This window comes from Onychostruthus taczanowskii, unplaced genomic scaffold (genome assembly GCF_017590055.1).
Source record: "Onychostruthus taczanowskii isolate IOZ18803 unplaced genomic scaffold, ASM1759005v1 scaffold82, whole genome shotgun sequence".
In the NCBI taxonomy this organism is placed as follows: domain Eukaryota; kingdom Metazoa; phylum Chordata; class Aves; order Passeriformes; family Passeridae; genus Onychostruthus; species Onychostruthus taczanowskii.
Genome location: NW_024506112.1, coordinates 4,235,554 through 4,253,980, shown reverse-complemented (window position 1 = coordinate 4,253,980; position 18,427 = coordinate 4,235,554). Strand labels below are relative to the sequence as shown.

Genomic DNA, 18,427 nt, shown 5'->3' with positions numbered 1-18,427 from the left:
GTGACTGTACACTTAACATAATTAATCCAAAAAATGTTTTCAAACTATAACTATAATACACAGTGGAATTCGTAGAATGAGAATTCTATAGGTGCTTAAACCACTTACATGTCCACAGATTTTGTGGCAGGAAAATGCACAAAGAGAAACTGCACCAGGCAAAACACACAGAAACAAACGCAAAAGTCTATCTAGACTTCATAAGTTTCAAAATGAATTTTACTTCTGCAAAAAAACAGTTTTTACTTCCTCAGTCTTTCACACCAAGAAGTTTGGAACTCTTTATTTATCTGAGCTCTTCTGCACAGGTATCCTTTTTGAATATATTTGATCTGCAACCAGATGCTTGCCTAAGTAATTTTAGCTATACTCATCTCAAGCTGTCCATCTCCAACCTACTAGATTTACAGCAGAACTAAGATTTGGAAACACCTACAAAATACTGGTTGCCAAATAATGTCTTCCTGTCCTCCAGCTTTTAACACTGCAGATTTACCTGTACTGCATAAAATTAATTTTCTCTGTTGTCATGTAAGTGCTCAAGTTTTCTTTAAAGGACACGTACAGGGTACATACACACAGACAGGAACAACTGGCACTGCTAGCTTCAACATACCAGAGATAATTTCTTAAGGATATTATGTTTATTTAGCTAAGTGAGGATGTGAAGATACAGAAGTTTAATCACAAGACCTGTATGTGGAACAGCTGCTGTTTACCTAGAGAATAATGTATTTCACTCAGAAAATCAGTATGATCAAAAAAGCGCGTCTGCAACAAGAAACAAGAATTTCTGGTAAGAAGGCTGTTTTCCCCATGAACTCAAAAGAAAGAAAGACTTGAATTTTAATTCTGAAAATACCAGTTATGTCTCATTTGATGTGAAGCTGGTTAATTTTTCCAGTAATTTTACTGAAAAACACATTGATTCACTTGGAGAATGTGTTCAGTTGAAAAATTTTTGACAACATCCATACAAAACCAGAACAAAATGCTCCTATCACTCTTTGTACATCACTATTAACCACAGAACCCCTCCCTCTTTTTTTTTTTTTTTTTCTCTCCCCTATTCTAGGATAGCTGCACTGTTTTCCCAGAGCATTGTCTGCTTTTCTCTCCACAGCCAGCCAGACATGGCATGTGTTATACAGATTCCTTCTCTTCAGAAATAATGCTCTAACTTGCATTGCCCTGCAGTTAGGTAACTGTCTAGGTGAAGTGCTCTGTGTTCAAAAAACTATCAAGTCTCTGTGATCTGAACATCAAATCCCTGGCTGCCTTGATATTCCTCCAAGTGTGGCAAACACACAGAAATATATTTGTTCTTGGAGCAGATCACTGCAGCTTTCTATCACAGAAAACATCAGGTGAAGTGAAGTTATGCTCCAACCTCTGCTCCAGCCATTCCTTCTTTTCCTCTTTTTTGTGTGCTGATAATCAGTACAAGCAGTATTGGACAGTGTAACCCATCATTTCAAAAGGGCAGATTTGCTGCCTTTTTTCCAGACCTAGAAACTATTTCAGGGATACTTTTCAAGGGTATTATCATTTAGATGTACTGTGAACTCCACTGAGGGCATTAAGAGGAGTTACAAAGAGGAACAGAGAGATAAGTCGAGATCCATATCTCAAACTAAAAGAAACTCTTCTGATATGAAGGTGTAAAACATGTCTCTTTCTGGAATAAGAACATGTAAGGCTGACCAACAGCTCTGTCATGTTCCAATTCCACCAGTCAGCACTACTAAGTCAGACAAAATTAACAGTAGACGAAAATAACTTTACATCTTCTTAACATATCCACGTGTCACACATAATACAACAGCATCTTATACAAACGCCACCATTTTATTAGCATACAGAACTTAGGTATAACAAAAAATAACAAAAACTAGCAATAACAAAAAACTCACATACATAAAAAAATCTATGCATACATACAACAAAAGTTCCAGCCTTGTATTGCCTTTATTTTTCTCAAATCCTAGAAAACACCCTCCCCCATTACTGCTGTGCAGAAAATAAAATCTAACAGCTCCAAAGGTGTTTATCCTTTTCTTAATAAGTGTTGCACTACCCTGATTAAGAGAAAGATGAACATAATTTTGACTGAGACAAGAAGTGGCAAAGAGGAAATGACAGTGAAAGCACCTAAAATGTGCTTTAGTGAAAGCACAAATTTATTGAGGGCTTGGAACTATGGAACAAAGTCATAGCAAAATGCAGTAGTTGCGAATAAATTGATAAACTGAACAGATACTTTAAATAATCAAAACAATGGTCTACAATGAAAATAGCAACTAAGTGTAACAAAAAAATTACTCAGTTACTTTGATAACTTTGTATTCAGCTGGGGTTTGATTCTTTACCAAGTCTCCTGGGACAGAATCATCTACTTGCTCAGCCCAAAGAACATAAGCTCACAGGCAAACTGTAGCACTGCCACTTGCCAAAATTATAAAGAATTGGGTAGATGCTCACACATCCATCACTATTCAAGCAAACAAAATTATCAATTACCAACCTAAATTTTGCATACATTACTTCTGTGAAATATAATTGATTGATAGCATAGAAATCAGATTAGATTTCTGCAATGATTCCTCCTCCTTCCATGGGTCCTGGCACAGCCCATGGATAGTGTCACATCTACATTTAGCCTTCTGCTCAGCACTGTACTATCCTTTGCAAATAATTTTAGAACTCTGACCTAATAATTCCTTTGCTTTCCCCCTTTTTTTTTTTTTTTTTTTTTTACTTTGGCCCTTTTCCTATTAAAGGGTAAGGGAAAGAAGTTTTTTTCTGAAGGACTGAGGAACTTTTCTGAAGAAGATTTTCTCCATTCCAAAGTCCTAGTGGCATCGATTGAACCTGTGATGGTTCAGAGGTCTAATGCTCCATTTGCTGAGTAGTCTGAAAGACTGAACAAGTCTGCCAGAGTGCAAAGCACAGTCTAAGACTAACCTGAAACAGAAGCTGGTTGAAAGATGCCTGACACATTAACAATTTTTTTACCAGCTTCCAGTGCATGAAGTTAAATTGTAAAAAGACAGAAGAAAGGGACTGTCAAAATACAAAACGTGTCTTCAGGAGACACTCTGAGCAAGAATTTAGCCTTTTCACAAAATTGGGTTTTCAAGAAAATATTATGCTATCTATTAAAGGATTCTCCCAGAACATAAAGACTTTTTCTGGACAACATTTAGGCCTCTTCCATCTCAAACTAACCAACCTCACTCAGCCACAATGTCTAATCAACATGTACAGATAGAAAAAGGGAAAGTAACAACACCATCACAAAAGAGACACAAAGAGACACAGAATTTTGTGCTCCTGCAAACGCTATTAAAAAGCTGCACATCACTATTATTTTGAATGCTGTTGGTATTGGGGTTTTTTGGATAGAATAAAGTCCTTATGGATGATGCTAAAATAAACATTATCCTAGTGTTAATGGGAAAAAACCTACAACGAAATTGCATCTCACTCCTAATCTGCAGCCTGTCAAAACATGTGATTATATTGTGAAATAGATTAAAAAGTCCAAATAGGATATGACATTTTATTGAGGCAGGTATGTTAGATCCTCATGGCTCTGCCCTGTTTCAGAGAATAGCAGAGACGGGAGTAACAGTGAGGCAGATCCAGACTCAGAGGCTTGCAAATACACAGGAAGGCACTGCTCTGACATTGACTCCTCTCAGCAGCTACAGACAGCAAAATTGTGGAATAACATGTTAAGTTTGTGATTCAAATAATTTGTCTCTATCCTTCTTCTGCACCCAGACATAATATACAATCTGAATGGGTCAAGGGCAACAATTTTGTTGGGATTTCTGAACTTAGATTTCCAGTCATTTCTGCAGAACATTAAAGGTGACAGGAACAGAGGGTGTCTAATCTGTCTAATTTGTGTATTTACCAAATAAGCTCCTAACTTTAATCTTAAAAAATTAGTATACTCTGAACATGAAATGCTTAAAAGATACAGGAGCTGGGATAAAAATTTAGTATACAGTTCAGAAATTAACTGTTGATCTACAGGATGACAAACACTGGCAGATTTTTGTAATGTGAGATAATTCTAGTTTAAATTCATAATATCGCATTTTAGTGCTTAAAGTTTCATGTATCTGATCTCTAGGAAAGATCACCATGTACTTTTACATATAAGGTACACTGATAGGTGAATATTATATCTAAAGCAACACTCAAAGGATAAAATGAAGGACATTTTTAGAATTACAAAGTGTTTTGCTAAAAACAGAATTGCAAATTTTATGAGCCAAAGACTAGAATAATTTTGTTAAATCACACTATTGACACCAATTTAGATATAGGGATGTTCATATATGTTTCCTCTCAATGCTGAGATAAAAAATTGAAGACATCAATAACCATGGAAATATTTACTCACTCAGGGGCTATTCGAAACCACATTTCTATCCTCTATACTGTCATGTTATGAGCTTGGTGGAGTACCAATAGAATCAATAACACTGATATGACCATCACAAAAATCTCTGTACGAATCTAACACAAAACTTCCTGCAATCAGAAAAATCTGTGGATTAATCTACAGTTACTATCTAAACAAATAAGCAATATTTAATTAACATTTCAATGTTGATTGAATTGTAATGAACACAATGCAGTTCCAATGTACTGTATATACAAGTTTGCTTCTTTGTTGTTTTATTTACTAAAAACCTAGTAGGAAATATCTTTCTGCATTACATCGGTGCATTTAATATGCACAAAAGAAAAAAATTTAAAAATAAAAACCCTAGTCTTTAATTAACAATCTAGAAAAAAATGATATGAACAGTTCTCCCTAATCATGACTGTTTTCAGAATTCTGAAATTATATGTTCTGGATTTTCCAGAAGGGTTTTTTTCTTGTCCTGTATGTGCATTATAAACTCAGCCTTGCACCTGGATCTGTCTTGTTTAATTGTTATGAAGAAAAGAAAGAATTCTATAACATTAACTAGCTTTTACAGTTAAAACTTCACTGATTGTGTTGTCAGTGATGAAAAGTATCCTTGGGACACAGTGGCCAAAACTGACTGCAGATCTATGTACCTGTACTAGATTTTGTTACCTTTAAACCATTTTCCTTGCAACACAAGACTTTAATTAATTTGAAAAGCACCTTGCAGTCATATAAAGTCTCCATGGAAACTTTTTGTTTAATCCTTTGACCCATTTATGTAAGACAGTGCAGGCTCCCAACTGGCAGCATTTTTTAAAAATACATCTAATGAAAAAGAATCTTTGAAGGCTTGATTGAATGATCCAATTAGGAGTCAGACTTACTCTATTACTTCCATGGTGGCACAGATCCTAATTTCTGTTTTCCTCTGCAGCCCAAGAAGGACTTGCTAGTGTCTTCCATATGACAGGAGCCATCTCTGCCTACTTTTATTCTTGGACTTCTTAGAAAGTTGTATTTATTAACAGCAGATGAACTCAGCTGGAATTCAGAAGGCCACAGGTAGCCAACTGCAGGTCCTAAGCAGTTCTTTAATATTTCAAAATATTGGCTCCCAAGTCACATCCCAAGGCTATACAGGAGCAGCAAAATAATCTGAAATCTCAGGAGCAAGTAAAATCACACCAACATGGCTCTGAAGTTTGGCATCATCACAGAGTGTTAAGATCCAGTTATGTGCCTCACATTCACAGTGAGAGCTGTGGGGAGCCTTTAACAACTGCCCAAGACTCCCAAAACTCTGATGTGTGAAGATGATTCTGGCATGTGGCTCATGGGGTTGAGGAGGTCTGCCCATGTCTGCTACATACAGAGCATAAATTTCAACTACAGTGATTGTGATGGTTATTTAACCTGTATTATAAAGCAATCTATTAGCAGTTACATTGGCTTTTTCCCCACAAAAGGAGACATATTTATGTCAACTGCTGCAGGTTCTTTTGAGTTTGGTAGGGTGTGGGAACTCAGGAAACATTTTTAAGCTCTCATTAAACAGAAGCAATAATTATTATTACCAGACACCCTATAGTTCTGGCAATGGAACACTAAATAATTCATTGTAAAACATATAGGGACAGGAAAAATCAAAGGCAAAATAAAGAGTGCGCCTCTGTGCAGGGTCCTCAGACAGAATTATAAATTGAGACCTTGGAGGGCTGTGTTAAACGGAACTAACACTATGCAGGGCAGAAATGGATTTTCTTAGGTAGTTTCCATATAATGGGCTTGGTAGCTTTGAGAAATGCCTTTCCCTAATGGTCATCCTATTGATGTAGAGCCCAAAGACAATTTTTCTAATTAAGCAACAAATTACAGCTGTAGAAAAGCCTGGTAACTCACTATTAGTTCTGTGCAGAGCACTGAAACTTCTGATTGCTAAGGACTCAGCAAGCCTCTTACCTAACTTTACTCATTAATTCTTGCTTCTCCACCTAGTTTTTCTTAGGGCTCCAAGATCAAAACACTTCCTCAGTCCTCACAATGTCACTCAAAATGTAGGTGGTTTTGGCTTGCAGATTGCAATTACCACAACAATTTTAACAGTTCCTTACCTCTCCTACTCTTCCTTCATTTTCCCCAATGAAATTGAAAGAGCCTTATTACTGTTCTTCTCTCTGTGGTGGTCTTTTTTATTTGCATTTTTTTTTTTTTTAATTCTGTGTTTTTCCCTTCTGAGGGGCTGGAGAAAGGCACTGCTAATACATTATCTTTCTTTGTGCTCAACAACCTGCAAGATATGACAACGTTTGATTCCTCACAGATCACTGGGAGGCAGCCAAAGGGCAGATTCCAGATAATCAGGCTGGCAGCACATGCTATGTAAAGGTAAACCTACTTCATGTGAGCCACAAATATACCTTCAAACTGCTGCAACTGACAGAGGCAAGACCTAAAACTTGCTTCTAGACTTTCCATTGAAATGGCCCAGCAATCCTTCCTTCTGCAGTAAATGGGCTAGCAGACAATTATATACAACTTCATTTTTTTCTTTGCATTGTAAGGGCTTCTGAGATGTCTGTATTTAAGGAAGAAGACCTCACCACCTAATAATACAATTAGTGATATCGTCAGTGCAGGAAGGTTGATTGAAAGGTGAAAGGAACATCTGTTAAAATAGAAAACCTTGGGGTTTTTCTCCTTGGGAAAATTTCTTGCTTAACTTCATGCAACTTGGGTAGAGGACTCATGCCCTCATGATGAAAACACACTACAGAGTGACTAAAACTTCTCAACATCCACAGAAATCTCTAGCCTTTTACAAGCCTCCTATGCTTCTAGCTTCAGCAGTTTCTAAACAAGCTGCATAGAAAAATGACACCTTATACACAACAGTATTTCATGTCCAATTTGGTCACTTTCCATGACACAGGTTAGGCAGGAGCAGCTCATTTTCTAGCACATCCTCAAGCTAGTGCACAGTCTTTATCTACTTCAATTTATTCACATCCACATGTGTTTGTAGACGCAGAGGCCAGATTTGACATAGGCACGCTACTGATTTCTACAACAACATAACATGGTCACTTATTTTCTCTCTTTCCTATAAAGTACTGCATTTACATTTTTCATTAACATAAACAGCCTAGCCAAATGTTTTTAGATGTTCAAACAAATTCAGAGCTTAATAATCCAGGTAGCTTATAAGAATGGTTCTTTTCAGCCTATAGAGTACTTCTGAAAAATGGGACGCTCCCCATCCCACCTTTCCAAATGGTCCCCCTAGCCATGTGTATTTGCTGATCTCACACCAACAAAGTCAGAACAACCTGTGAAAAATCCATATTTTAGCTTTTATTTAAGAACTGAAGTATCATCATGGAATCATTTTGCATTTTCTCTGCTTCTAATTCGCAAGCATTTTGTGTGAAATTCCATTAGTATTCAAGTTTCCATTAAAAATTATAAAAGCTTTTACTAATAGTGAATTGCAAATAACTGACTTCCACTGTCTCACTGCTATAGTTACAGAATAGCAAAAGATGACACAAAATACCAGACAATTCTTTGGAAGAAACATTCTCAGTCATTCTAAATTACACACAAATTTCAATAGGCATCTTATACAAAAGTAAGGTTTCCATATCTGCAGTTCCACTTATCATTCTTTTTGCAAGAAGGTTGCCCTCAATTGCATAGCTATTGACAGGAGATGTAATCACAGTTAAGGTGCAAGGTTCTTGCCTGAATAAAAATCAATATAGAAAATTAAAAAATGTGTGTAGTAGTGTAATGGCTGGTTTTTCAAAATGAAAAATCTAGTCTTTTCTCCTTGAAACCAAAATTTTCTGTGTTCAGTCTGTGTCTTATCTCTTCACTAAAGCATAAACTGCCTGACCTCAGAAGGCAGCATATGCTAGCAAGTTTTTATTACAGGGAGCACATCCCTCTGAGAACACATGAGAAAGAAAAGAAGAAAATCTTGTCACCTAGTAAAACAAATTCCCCAAACCAAATCTTAAATATAAAACACCAAGACTGGATAATAGCAAGCCTCTCTTGAAGAATTCAATTTGTCACTATCCACTCACTAAAGAGTATCAGTGAGTCAGTTATTAATTTCAGCTAGGTAATTTCCAGTGCACCAAAGAATGCAGGCAATTGACATTTCTGAGCCACTAGAATATTGTGGCAAGAATTAAACCCAGCAGGCTTTACCAAAGACTCACTGGTAGATTAGAAGGAATTTCAGAAACCAGACTAAACCTCTTCTCTGTCACATAGTCCACCAGCTATTTGAAAGCAATGAGCTATGGCCCGGTGCAATACTTCAATAGCATTTAAAGTAATTAAAGAACTATTGACAGCATTCAGATTAATCTAAGATTCTTTATCTTTCTATATGTGACCCTTCCCTGGCAGAAAATTAATAGCTGAGGAGGATGTTGCAAACAGACGTAAAAATCTCTTTCTTGGTGAGGAGCTCTGCCACATTACATAGCCTTCTACAGAAATACAAAGCTAAAAATAAATGGAAGAATAATACTTCTGTGTTCAAAAAGTGCTGACTTCTAAAGAGCTTCTAGAACTCCCTAGCAAATTATGAGAATCCTTGATGAAGGGATTCCTGCAATCTAAAGATTTCCTGTCATTTGGCAATAGTAACTACAAAGCCAAGTAAGATTCTTTTCACATGAAACAACTGAGACAAAAAGTATGTTCAATTTCCACAACACCCTGTTACTGTAGACTGTTTTCTATTTCATCAAGCTGAAAACAGTTCAAGAGATTCTGTATTCTGGTTCAACCATGCACTTCAAAGTAAGAGATGAAAGGGGAGAGGTGTACAATGATGAATTACTTCTCAAACTACATTTCTGCCCATCCTTTAAGTTTGCTATGATTTATAAAAATATGTCTTGGCATTTCAAGAAGAAAAATGTCTTTCCTCCCTCCCCTGCTATCTAAAACATAGATCTTCCAAAAAACAGGCTCTGAGTGAAAATTATGACCAGCTGTAAGATTGTGTTTCTCTCTGCTACTGAGGGAACTTCTAACAGCAGTGAACTCAGTAACTGAGGGTCTAGACTTTGCAGGACGTAGCTCAGATGAGTTAGAATTGCTGTAACTCTCCATTCTGGAAAGAAAACAAGCTTCTGAACAGCCATGCAGGGCAATCTCAATCTACACTGTTCTAAAGGAATTTCCACCAGTATGTACAGAATTAAATACCTATTATATTTTCAATAGCTGCCTAAGGGACGCCATGAGCAGGCAGACAGAAAATTAGGTTAAACAAGAAATCCAGACAGAGTTTTGCTAGTGGCAGAGGAAGAAAATTCTTCTATCAGTCTCCTGTTCTGCTGCAAATTGTTACAGACCTGGCAACAGGGCAGGTGAAAAAAAGGTCAATTGACCTGCCTTTTTTGCCTTAGACTTCTGATAACCAATTCTGAAATGTCAGAAGGTATTTTAAAAATAAAAATTAAGTTTTGTTGTCTCAAATGTGTGGTGACAACAAGAAATGGCCTTTCAATTTTTATATTTAAATAAAGTTTATACCACCCCTAGGAATCTGCTTTAAAGGCTGAAGCCAGCAATCAGAAAGCATTTGTATTAACCAGCCAATAAAACACTTTATGAATTGTGGGGTTTTTTTGTGATGTATACCACAGTGGTACACAGTAATCTTCCTGGCTATGACACATTCAGCTACACAGCTCTTATTAAAATAAAGGAGAAATTAGAAACCCAAAGTGCTGGAACAAAGAATTACTCCTGTGCCAAAGCACGAATGCCTAAACTGGCTACCAGTGTGACCTCCAATTTTAAATGGTCAGGTCACAAATTGAAACACACTCCCCTCCTTACTCACCTAGATAAGAGATTATTTCTAAGCATTATTTTTAAAGTCTTCCTTTGTGTGCTGGATAAGAACATAATTTCAGAGATTTCTTTATAATCTGGAGGTAGAATTTTTACACAGATTTAGAAAGCCACAGCTGGTGGCAAGAAGAACAAGTTTGTGTCAAAGCAGCTTTCAGAGACCGAGCATATGCAGAAGGCAAACACCTAAAATAGAGCCCTGATATGTCAGAGAACTGCTGTCACTTTACAAGTACCTGTCACAGGTACTGGAACAGCTGACTGCAAATATGTTTTGACCTATGGCTAATGGAAAGCATTTCCTACTGGCATTTGAGCCATCAGCTGGATCAACTGAGCCTCAAAGGCTCAAATACAAGGACTCCTGCCAGTATTCCTACCAAATGTCTCTTATTAGTTTTAAATAGACACACTTGATTCAAACAATTCAGCCTATAGGCAACTGTGGAAAACATTCAAATACTTGAAAGTATAGAGGAATAAAAATCAAAATACTAATAATTCAGGATGTTATTGCAGAATGTTAAGTGTGTCCCTCTATTATGCTACAGAAGAGGGAATTACTTTATCTGAACTATAATGAAACATGCAGAAATTAGAAATGAATATCCATTGAGGTGGCTTTGTGCTAAAATGCAAAAAATTACAATTTGCTTAAACTGCGGGCACATTTGAAACTGGGTTTCACTATAATCCTCACTGAAGACTCTTTCAGGCACAGTTTCACCAATTTAGTACTTTTAATACAAGTCATTCTACTGTAGTGTACCAGAACAGACATTTTCAAGGAGCATCTGAAATGCAGAAATTCTGACAGAGAAGGCAGACACTACCATGGTAGAAGCACAGATATATACAGGATCCCAATGGGTGTGAGGTTTTAGCATTTAATGACCCTGCACTGCACTTAACATTGGTACTAAAAGCAGAAAAATCTCTTCTGTGTGCGTTCATCCAGCTGAGGAACATGCCCCGTTATGTGGGATCCTTCCCTTGTGCTTTGCTCTGACACATCAGGAGATCAGCTCCCAGCACAGCCATCAGGCACTCCAGATCTGTCTTCTGTGGCTGTAACACTCCCCACACTGACACTGTCAGTGTCCAGCTGCAGAAAGAGGTTTTCCCTTTAAACAGGGACAGGGCACTTAGGCCATTCAGATGAGCCCCTGTGAAAGCCAGCCAGCTCCCATGGCTCACCTTTGCCAACAGAGCCCTGAGCACCTTTCCATTAAGCCTGCTGGACAGGGAAGCTGGAGGGCCTTAGCAACAAAGCAGCAGCAAATAAAAGCCCGGAGCACTGATCTGCTCAGCAGACACCAAAAAGACTGCACAGCCCTGCACAGCCCTCTGGGCTGGAAGGTAGAAATAGTAGCTGAGTTGTTGCCACTTCATCTTTTGATGCTCTCTCTCTAATCATCTCTGGGAATTCTTACTCCCCTAAGAATTCTCCAGCTCAAAATCACTCTTTTGGGTTTTGTTTGTTTTTCTCCAGCAAATGAAAGACACTTTGCAGGATTTTGGAAAAATCAAATGTATGTTTTAATGCATTCATTTCTCTGGAACCCTACTGCTCTTTAAGATAGAAGCAACGATTTACTATGTGCATTTTGGGGCTATTCCTTACAGGAACAACCAAACACAAGTAACACTTTGAAAACAGCGCTGCCAAATGCAAAAGTGCCTCTATTTTACTAATAAGTAATATCAACACTACAGCTGTAATGGGAAGTTCCAGGAAGATGGTTAAACTAAATTCTTTTTGGCTCAGAGCCATGCAAATATTTCTTTTCCGCATTCCCATCAATTACAGAGGTACAGTAAGTGTTTTTGCTTAAGTGCACTATTACAGGGGACACAAATAAGCCATTTTTCTTCCAGTGGTTGGAGCTAACATTTCTATAGTATCATATTACACATTTGGCAGACTTGAAGCACACAGATTTTTACTTGTGTTGCATTAGTAGGCGACACCATTTGAATCAGCTGAAAACAGGTAGTACAACTACCTATCTTATCCAGACTACAGTTGTTTACAGTGTCCATAGAGTAGTTTTTACTTCAATACTGGTACATGTTTTCATGCTTGGGAAAGCAGAGAACAATTATTGTTAACTGTTTATGTGCAAACAATAGCAGGCATGTACCATTAGAGAAGTGTTTTAATGAAAAATTACATTGTAGAGCTCAACTGCCATTTTAAATACGTTTTATACTGACAAATTTATACTTAGACTTTATTAAGACAATTAATAATCTTATTAATAAAGAAAAGCTAACCAGAGGTATGCACACACTTTACACACTTTTCAGAGTGAAATAAATCACCCTCACAAGCACTGCCTTCCATCACTGACAAGGTCTATTAAAATGTGAAAAGACTGTAGAATTGCAATGTACTCTCTGTGTATCACCTTAGTCTGCCTGTACCATGCAGGCTTGTCTTCCCTTGAAGAAGCCCCAAACCAGAGTATGAGTGCATCAGTATAAAAACAAAAGTGCCTATTTTCTGAAACTTCCAGTTCCATGTGGAGTGCACAACAAAGACACATCAGAAATTGAGTTTCAACAACACTAGTGTAAAAAACAGATGTCCTATGGAATTAATCATTATCATTAAACATGAAAAATTATCAATGGAAACCATGTTTCCAAATGGTTTTTCATTCATGTTTCCATCCTTCAGCTCATATGGTCATCTTGGAAAAGAAATCAAGGTATTTCATGAAGAATTAAGTATCACCTTTTTCATATTCTGCTGTTCTTACCAATCCTTTACACACAATTTTACTGAGAGTATCTGACCATACAAAAACAGCACCTAGCCAAATAGGTGGGAGGTTAGGGAATACAGTCCCATTCTCTTCAAGCCAAACTGGAAAACTCCAAGATCTGAAAAGCCTGACCTTACACATCAGACTGCTACTGGCAGGAGGTTCCTGACCAGTGCAAGGATGACTGTGGGACAACTAAAGCAGTTAGAAATTGTTAAATGTTAAATTACTAACATGGTGATCCAGGAAGACAGCATGGTTTTATGGACAGCTTTATGCTGGATGGTATAAAGGAACATATTTTCTTGAGTTAAATTTGATCTCAATTGCAGTATCAAAAACTGTAAAATTATCATATCTCTACATACTGCAGTTAGTACAAAAAGAGTTGAAATAGGTTAAAGCTGTCAAATATCACTATAGTACATTGCTTTTTTACTGCAATTCTGTTAGGTTTTATTTGCAATAATTTGCATGGTAGAACTATGGAGAGACCCTTATTTTACTATTATCTTTCACGTGGAAGGGCAACTATTGCTCCAAACCCCTCCTGCATACCCAGCTGAAGAAATACTTATTCCATCAAAAGGTGATAAAATTTACCCTTCCTTCACAGTGGCATGAACAACCAAGGCAGGGAAAGAACTCATCTTTGAATGGTGAAGAACAGCAGTGCTAAGAGAGTTCACAGTCCCTTTTAAAGTGACCTTTAAAGCAGTCTTTAGTTCCTACTCTAGACAGCTGGTCTAGACTACTTACAATATAACCATTATTTGGGTGCTGAAAGCACCGATCTAACCAGGCCACATAAGGCACTTCTGGCTCACTGTTCTCCTTTCCATTATATGCCTAAGATTCAAGCAGTGCAAAACCTCTGATCTTCACCATCAGTGCACAAAGAAAGTGGCTGTACCCCATTTTGACCCCTCCTTCTGAGACAGGAGTACAACAATATTTTCAGACAGAAGGACTACAACATATTAAGTCTTTATAAAAAGTGATGCTATGGGATTTCAGTAATACAACATCTTAGCCTCCTGGCTGTAGATGACACATGGAAAGCACATGGACTTACTGACAATTCTTGGATTAATTTTCTCAATTCCTTGTGCCCGTGCTTCTTTGCAATACTTTCTGGATCATCTCCATGTTTATTGGTTATTTTGCAAGCCCGTGTGGCCCCAGGACAACTGAGTAGAAATGCTGCAAGTCTCTTCAAGCCAAATCTGGCTGCACAGTGAAGCAGGGTAGGAAATTCTTCCAAATGGCTATCTGTATAATGGAAACAAAGTCTTAAGAAACAAAAGTTCTGCTTTCATAGAACACCTTCTTCTATAAATGTCTTTTGAATATCAGTGCTGTGGAATCACAGTTATCAAGCTCCCTCTGTTGAACTAACAGCCAAAGAATTATTTTTTCAATTAACAGTTTTACAGTGCCTACACACATATCAATAAAGGAGCCCTTGGTGTAAATGAGAAATCTCATTGTTATCCTAACAGAGGGATTTTAAAGCACTTCAGTTCTATTGAGAAATAAGCTTCCTTGCAAAGGGCAGAAAATTTTATAGCCAAGACATGCTTTTGCTTAGGTAGAATATTTTTGAGTGGGATATTTTTACAGGTTCATGATGTTATGTTTTGATATTAAAAAAAAAATTATGAAAATTCAAAGGGCTTCCAGACACCTGGAAAAATTTGCTTATCCCTGTAATGAAAAATTAGAGAATTTAAAGATTAAGTAAATAGAAGTTTTTAGGATTTATCAGAAGTAACATGATATTAATTTCCATCAAAAACCATTTTTACACTGGAGAACTGGGACATCCAGTTTATCACTTCAGCATCCTCCTATGTTTTAACTCTATGAGTGACCACAAGTTACATACAACAACCAAACAAGCAACAGCAAAGTAAAAGATTTCAATGATAAAATATACTTCTCTCTGCATTCACACTCTACTTCCTGAATACTTGTGGTTGGCTGTGTACCAGCTGGTCTATAAATCAGCATGCAGTGTGTCTCTTCCCCAAGCATGCACCCAGCCTGCCCCAGGCACCATCAACTTTTTGCACCCTGAGGATCCTTCCTACCCAGTGCATGAAGGAATGCTCCCCCTGGTTTGCTTTGAGCCTGGCTTCTGCTACGGTTCAACTGTCAGTCCTTTATTCACCTTATTCTCCATCACTGTCTGCCCTCTATGCAATTCCAGTGATCTACTCATCCCCATAATTTCTTTCTTGAAGGGGTCCAGTCTAGTTAATTGGGTCCTGTAGAGAACCAACTCTACCACACACACTGCTCTCCCCTCAACCTTTCCCAGCTTTTCTGTAACTATTTTGAGATGACAGGAGAAGAGTTGCACATGATACTCAACTTTGGGATGAGCCATATAATTCATGCATTGCCATAATTATGTCCTGTTTTGTTCTCTATTCCTTTTCTAATAATTCCTAGTATTTCATTAGCTTTGTGATCTGCTGCCTAGCAACAAGTTGATGTTCTCATGGAACTGTGTGGTCTTATTCCTCAGCACTAATAGCCAGCTCAAATCCTCTCATTTTGGAGGATACCATAGGACTGCTTTTCTTCACTTGCACTACTTTAGTTTCATCTGTAATGAATATAATCTGACATTTTACTGCATAATTACTAAATCTCTCATTCCCCACCCCCACTAATCTTTTTTCTTGCTACGCTGAACACTTCTTATGACCAGCAAAAAAAGATTCTTCCCAATTGCCTGTCTCCTGGCTTTGGTCAGTTATCCAACCATACCCAGTCAGTTACTGGGTAACCAGTCATTTACTGACTTAACCAGGTTCACTGACTTGTAAAAAACCTACAAGAAACTCATAAAGCCAGACTTCACATTACAGAAGACTTATTTTATTAACACTTCTATTAGTTTGTCCTATAGATATGATACTACATTAACCTGCTTCTAGGTCACAGGGTTGCCTGAGAAGCTGGGTTTGGGCATCAACTCCTGGTTTGTTGACACCTCCTAGTACTAAAAAATGAAATATTGCATTGTTAGAAACCCAGATTTTCTACTTCAAAATTCCTTCAGAGCTGTTGAAGAATGCCAGTTAGTCCTGGTAATTTCTTTATGCTCAGCCTGCCTATTTTTGCAGTAACTTCATGGTCCTTTAAACTCCAGACAGTCGCTTTCCACACATCTCCCATCCGGGACTACAGCTTAGGAATTTACACAGTTTCTTCTATTTTTCTTGAGTTTTATTTTATACTCCTGTCATCAGATGTCCTGCAGGTTATCCAGCACATTTTCAGCCCATAGTGTGCTGGAAGAAGTTATAACTCGTTATGGAAATCTCTTCACTGCCATTCTTTAACAAACTTCCTAAGTTTTACATTCTTCTGCATAGTGAAATTTGGCTCATTTGCGTACTTCCCCTGCCCACCATTTTTCCCCCAGCAGAATCATAATATGGGAGAGAGTAAAATCTCACCCCACCATTAAATATAAGGAACAAGAGCAGCTCTTGAAACACGCATAGCTAAATACTAACTGAGAAAAAAGTGTTAGGATAATTTTGACTGCATTTTGGACAAGTGCAGCACTATCCCACTCCAATACTATTGTGACAGAAGGTATTTGAGTGGGCTACAATTTAATCAAAATACCATTAACAACCCTAAACTGATTTTTAAACAAATTTAGTGTTGCCTGACTTTTATTTCCACCAGGCAAAGAAAAATCTAATAAAGAAACTGTAAATACACAGCACCTGTGTAAATCAAGACACTTGTTTTAGAAACCTTGGCAGGCTGAACTTCCATCAACAAGAGTATGTGTTGTAGTTTATATTCCCTTGCATTTGCAGTGTGCTTTAAAATACTTTGGGCTACAATAGGTAATCTTAAAACTGCATAGCAGCTAAAGTTTCTGAGACAAGTACATGCTGTGCAACTTCTTTACTCAATATTGCTCAACATTTTAATTAAAATTTCACAAACTAAGTTTGATTCTATCATTTGAAGAACTATCATTTTTAGCCCAGAATAAATTCATTTGACTTATTTTTGTCTAGATTTTTCTAAATGTAAGAAAAAATAGGATTGTCATAAAAAAGTGTTCAAACCTGAGCTAATACTTAAAAAAAACTTCCACAAATGCTCAAATTGCTTGTCTTAGTACTTGTGGTTTTTGCTATTTAGTTTTTTAGATGTCTAGCATTGCAATAGGTACTCAATAGTTTGCACCCTGTTAGGCAATACCAGAAGGTCAAATATAGTCAGTAGAAAGAGCCTTAACACAGTATTAATAACACGGTCCAAATTAATTTCCACTCATACTAATGAAAGCCAAAAAAAAAGGTTACAAATCTGAAAGGCAAGTCTGTATTACCAATGGACTGGATGCTATGATTTCTTCACCAACAGAAAGAGAGGAAGAGTAGGTGGTATTCATAAACCTGCTCTAGGCAGGTATATACCTGCCTAGAATGCATTTCTGCACTCTTAAAGCGACACAGAACAGATGTATTCCGAAATCCCTTCAGCTCCTTGCACTTGAGCTGTTTTTCCTGGTCACCACTCAACTCCTCCCCAGCTGAGTTTGATATTCAAACTGGACTCCTATGTTTGCATACTTTGAACATTACAGGAAACTACATCATTAACAAATGAAATACCTTAGCCAGCCATAGAGGATGGTAAAAAGAAAGAAATTTATAAACCAATTTCCTAAGACACTTTTAAAAAAATACTACTCCTTGTAGTAAGCAGGAAAAAGAAAGTTTGTTGTCTTTGTTTGCTTTGCAATTGCTTTTCCCTACATTGGTTGTAGGATTCAGCTGGTTCTTAATCTGGATGAGATGAGATATGTCATACAGAGAACCTTGTTTGCAATTTCATTTCAGATTTTTGTAATCAATTTCTTAATAGGATTACATTCAGGGTTCATTCACTTAGCACTGAGCCTTAAGTTTTCCTTGGCCCTATATTTTACAGCAACACTCCTACTGTGGCATTGGATAAAGTTGTTTACTCTTTATGTATCTGTAATCATCAGACTGCTTAGCAAGTAAGTTGCAAAGGCAGGAAATCTTTAAAAGCAATACTGGTGGTATAGTGAGATCTTCTATGTAAAATGCAAAAAGGAAATGAGGGGTTCAAATGGACAGTTTTAGTCTCTTCTGCTCTTGAACCTGAAGCCTGGTGGCATGGAGTTGTGACACAAGGCAAAAACTCATTGTGAGGACCCACAGATGACTGAGCCTCACTAACTTCAGACAGTTTTCAATACTCTGATTTTCAGGCACTCAACTGGCAGTACTCTGCACTCACACAAAGTAGGATGCAATCTTCAAGG

General features: G+C 37.4%; 1 protein-coding gene across 1 annotated transcript in view; it reads right to left on the bottom strand.

Moving 5' to 3' along the window:
* BANK1 (B cell scaffold protein with ankyrin repeats 1) overlaps positions 1-18,427 on the bottom strand; it is a 132,725-nt gene that overhangs the window by 62,638 nt on the left and 51,660 nt on the right. The window contains exon 8 of the mRNA XM_041424495.1: positions 14,165-14,361. Coding sequence (XP_041280429.1) covers positions 14,165-14,361 — 197 coding nt within the window. The remainder of the gene's footprint in view (positions 1-14,164; positions 14,362-18,427) is intronic.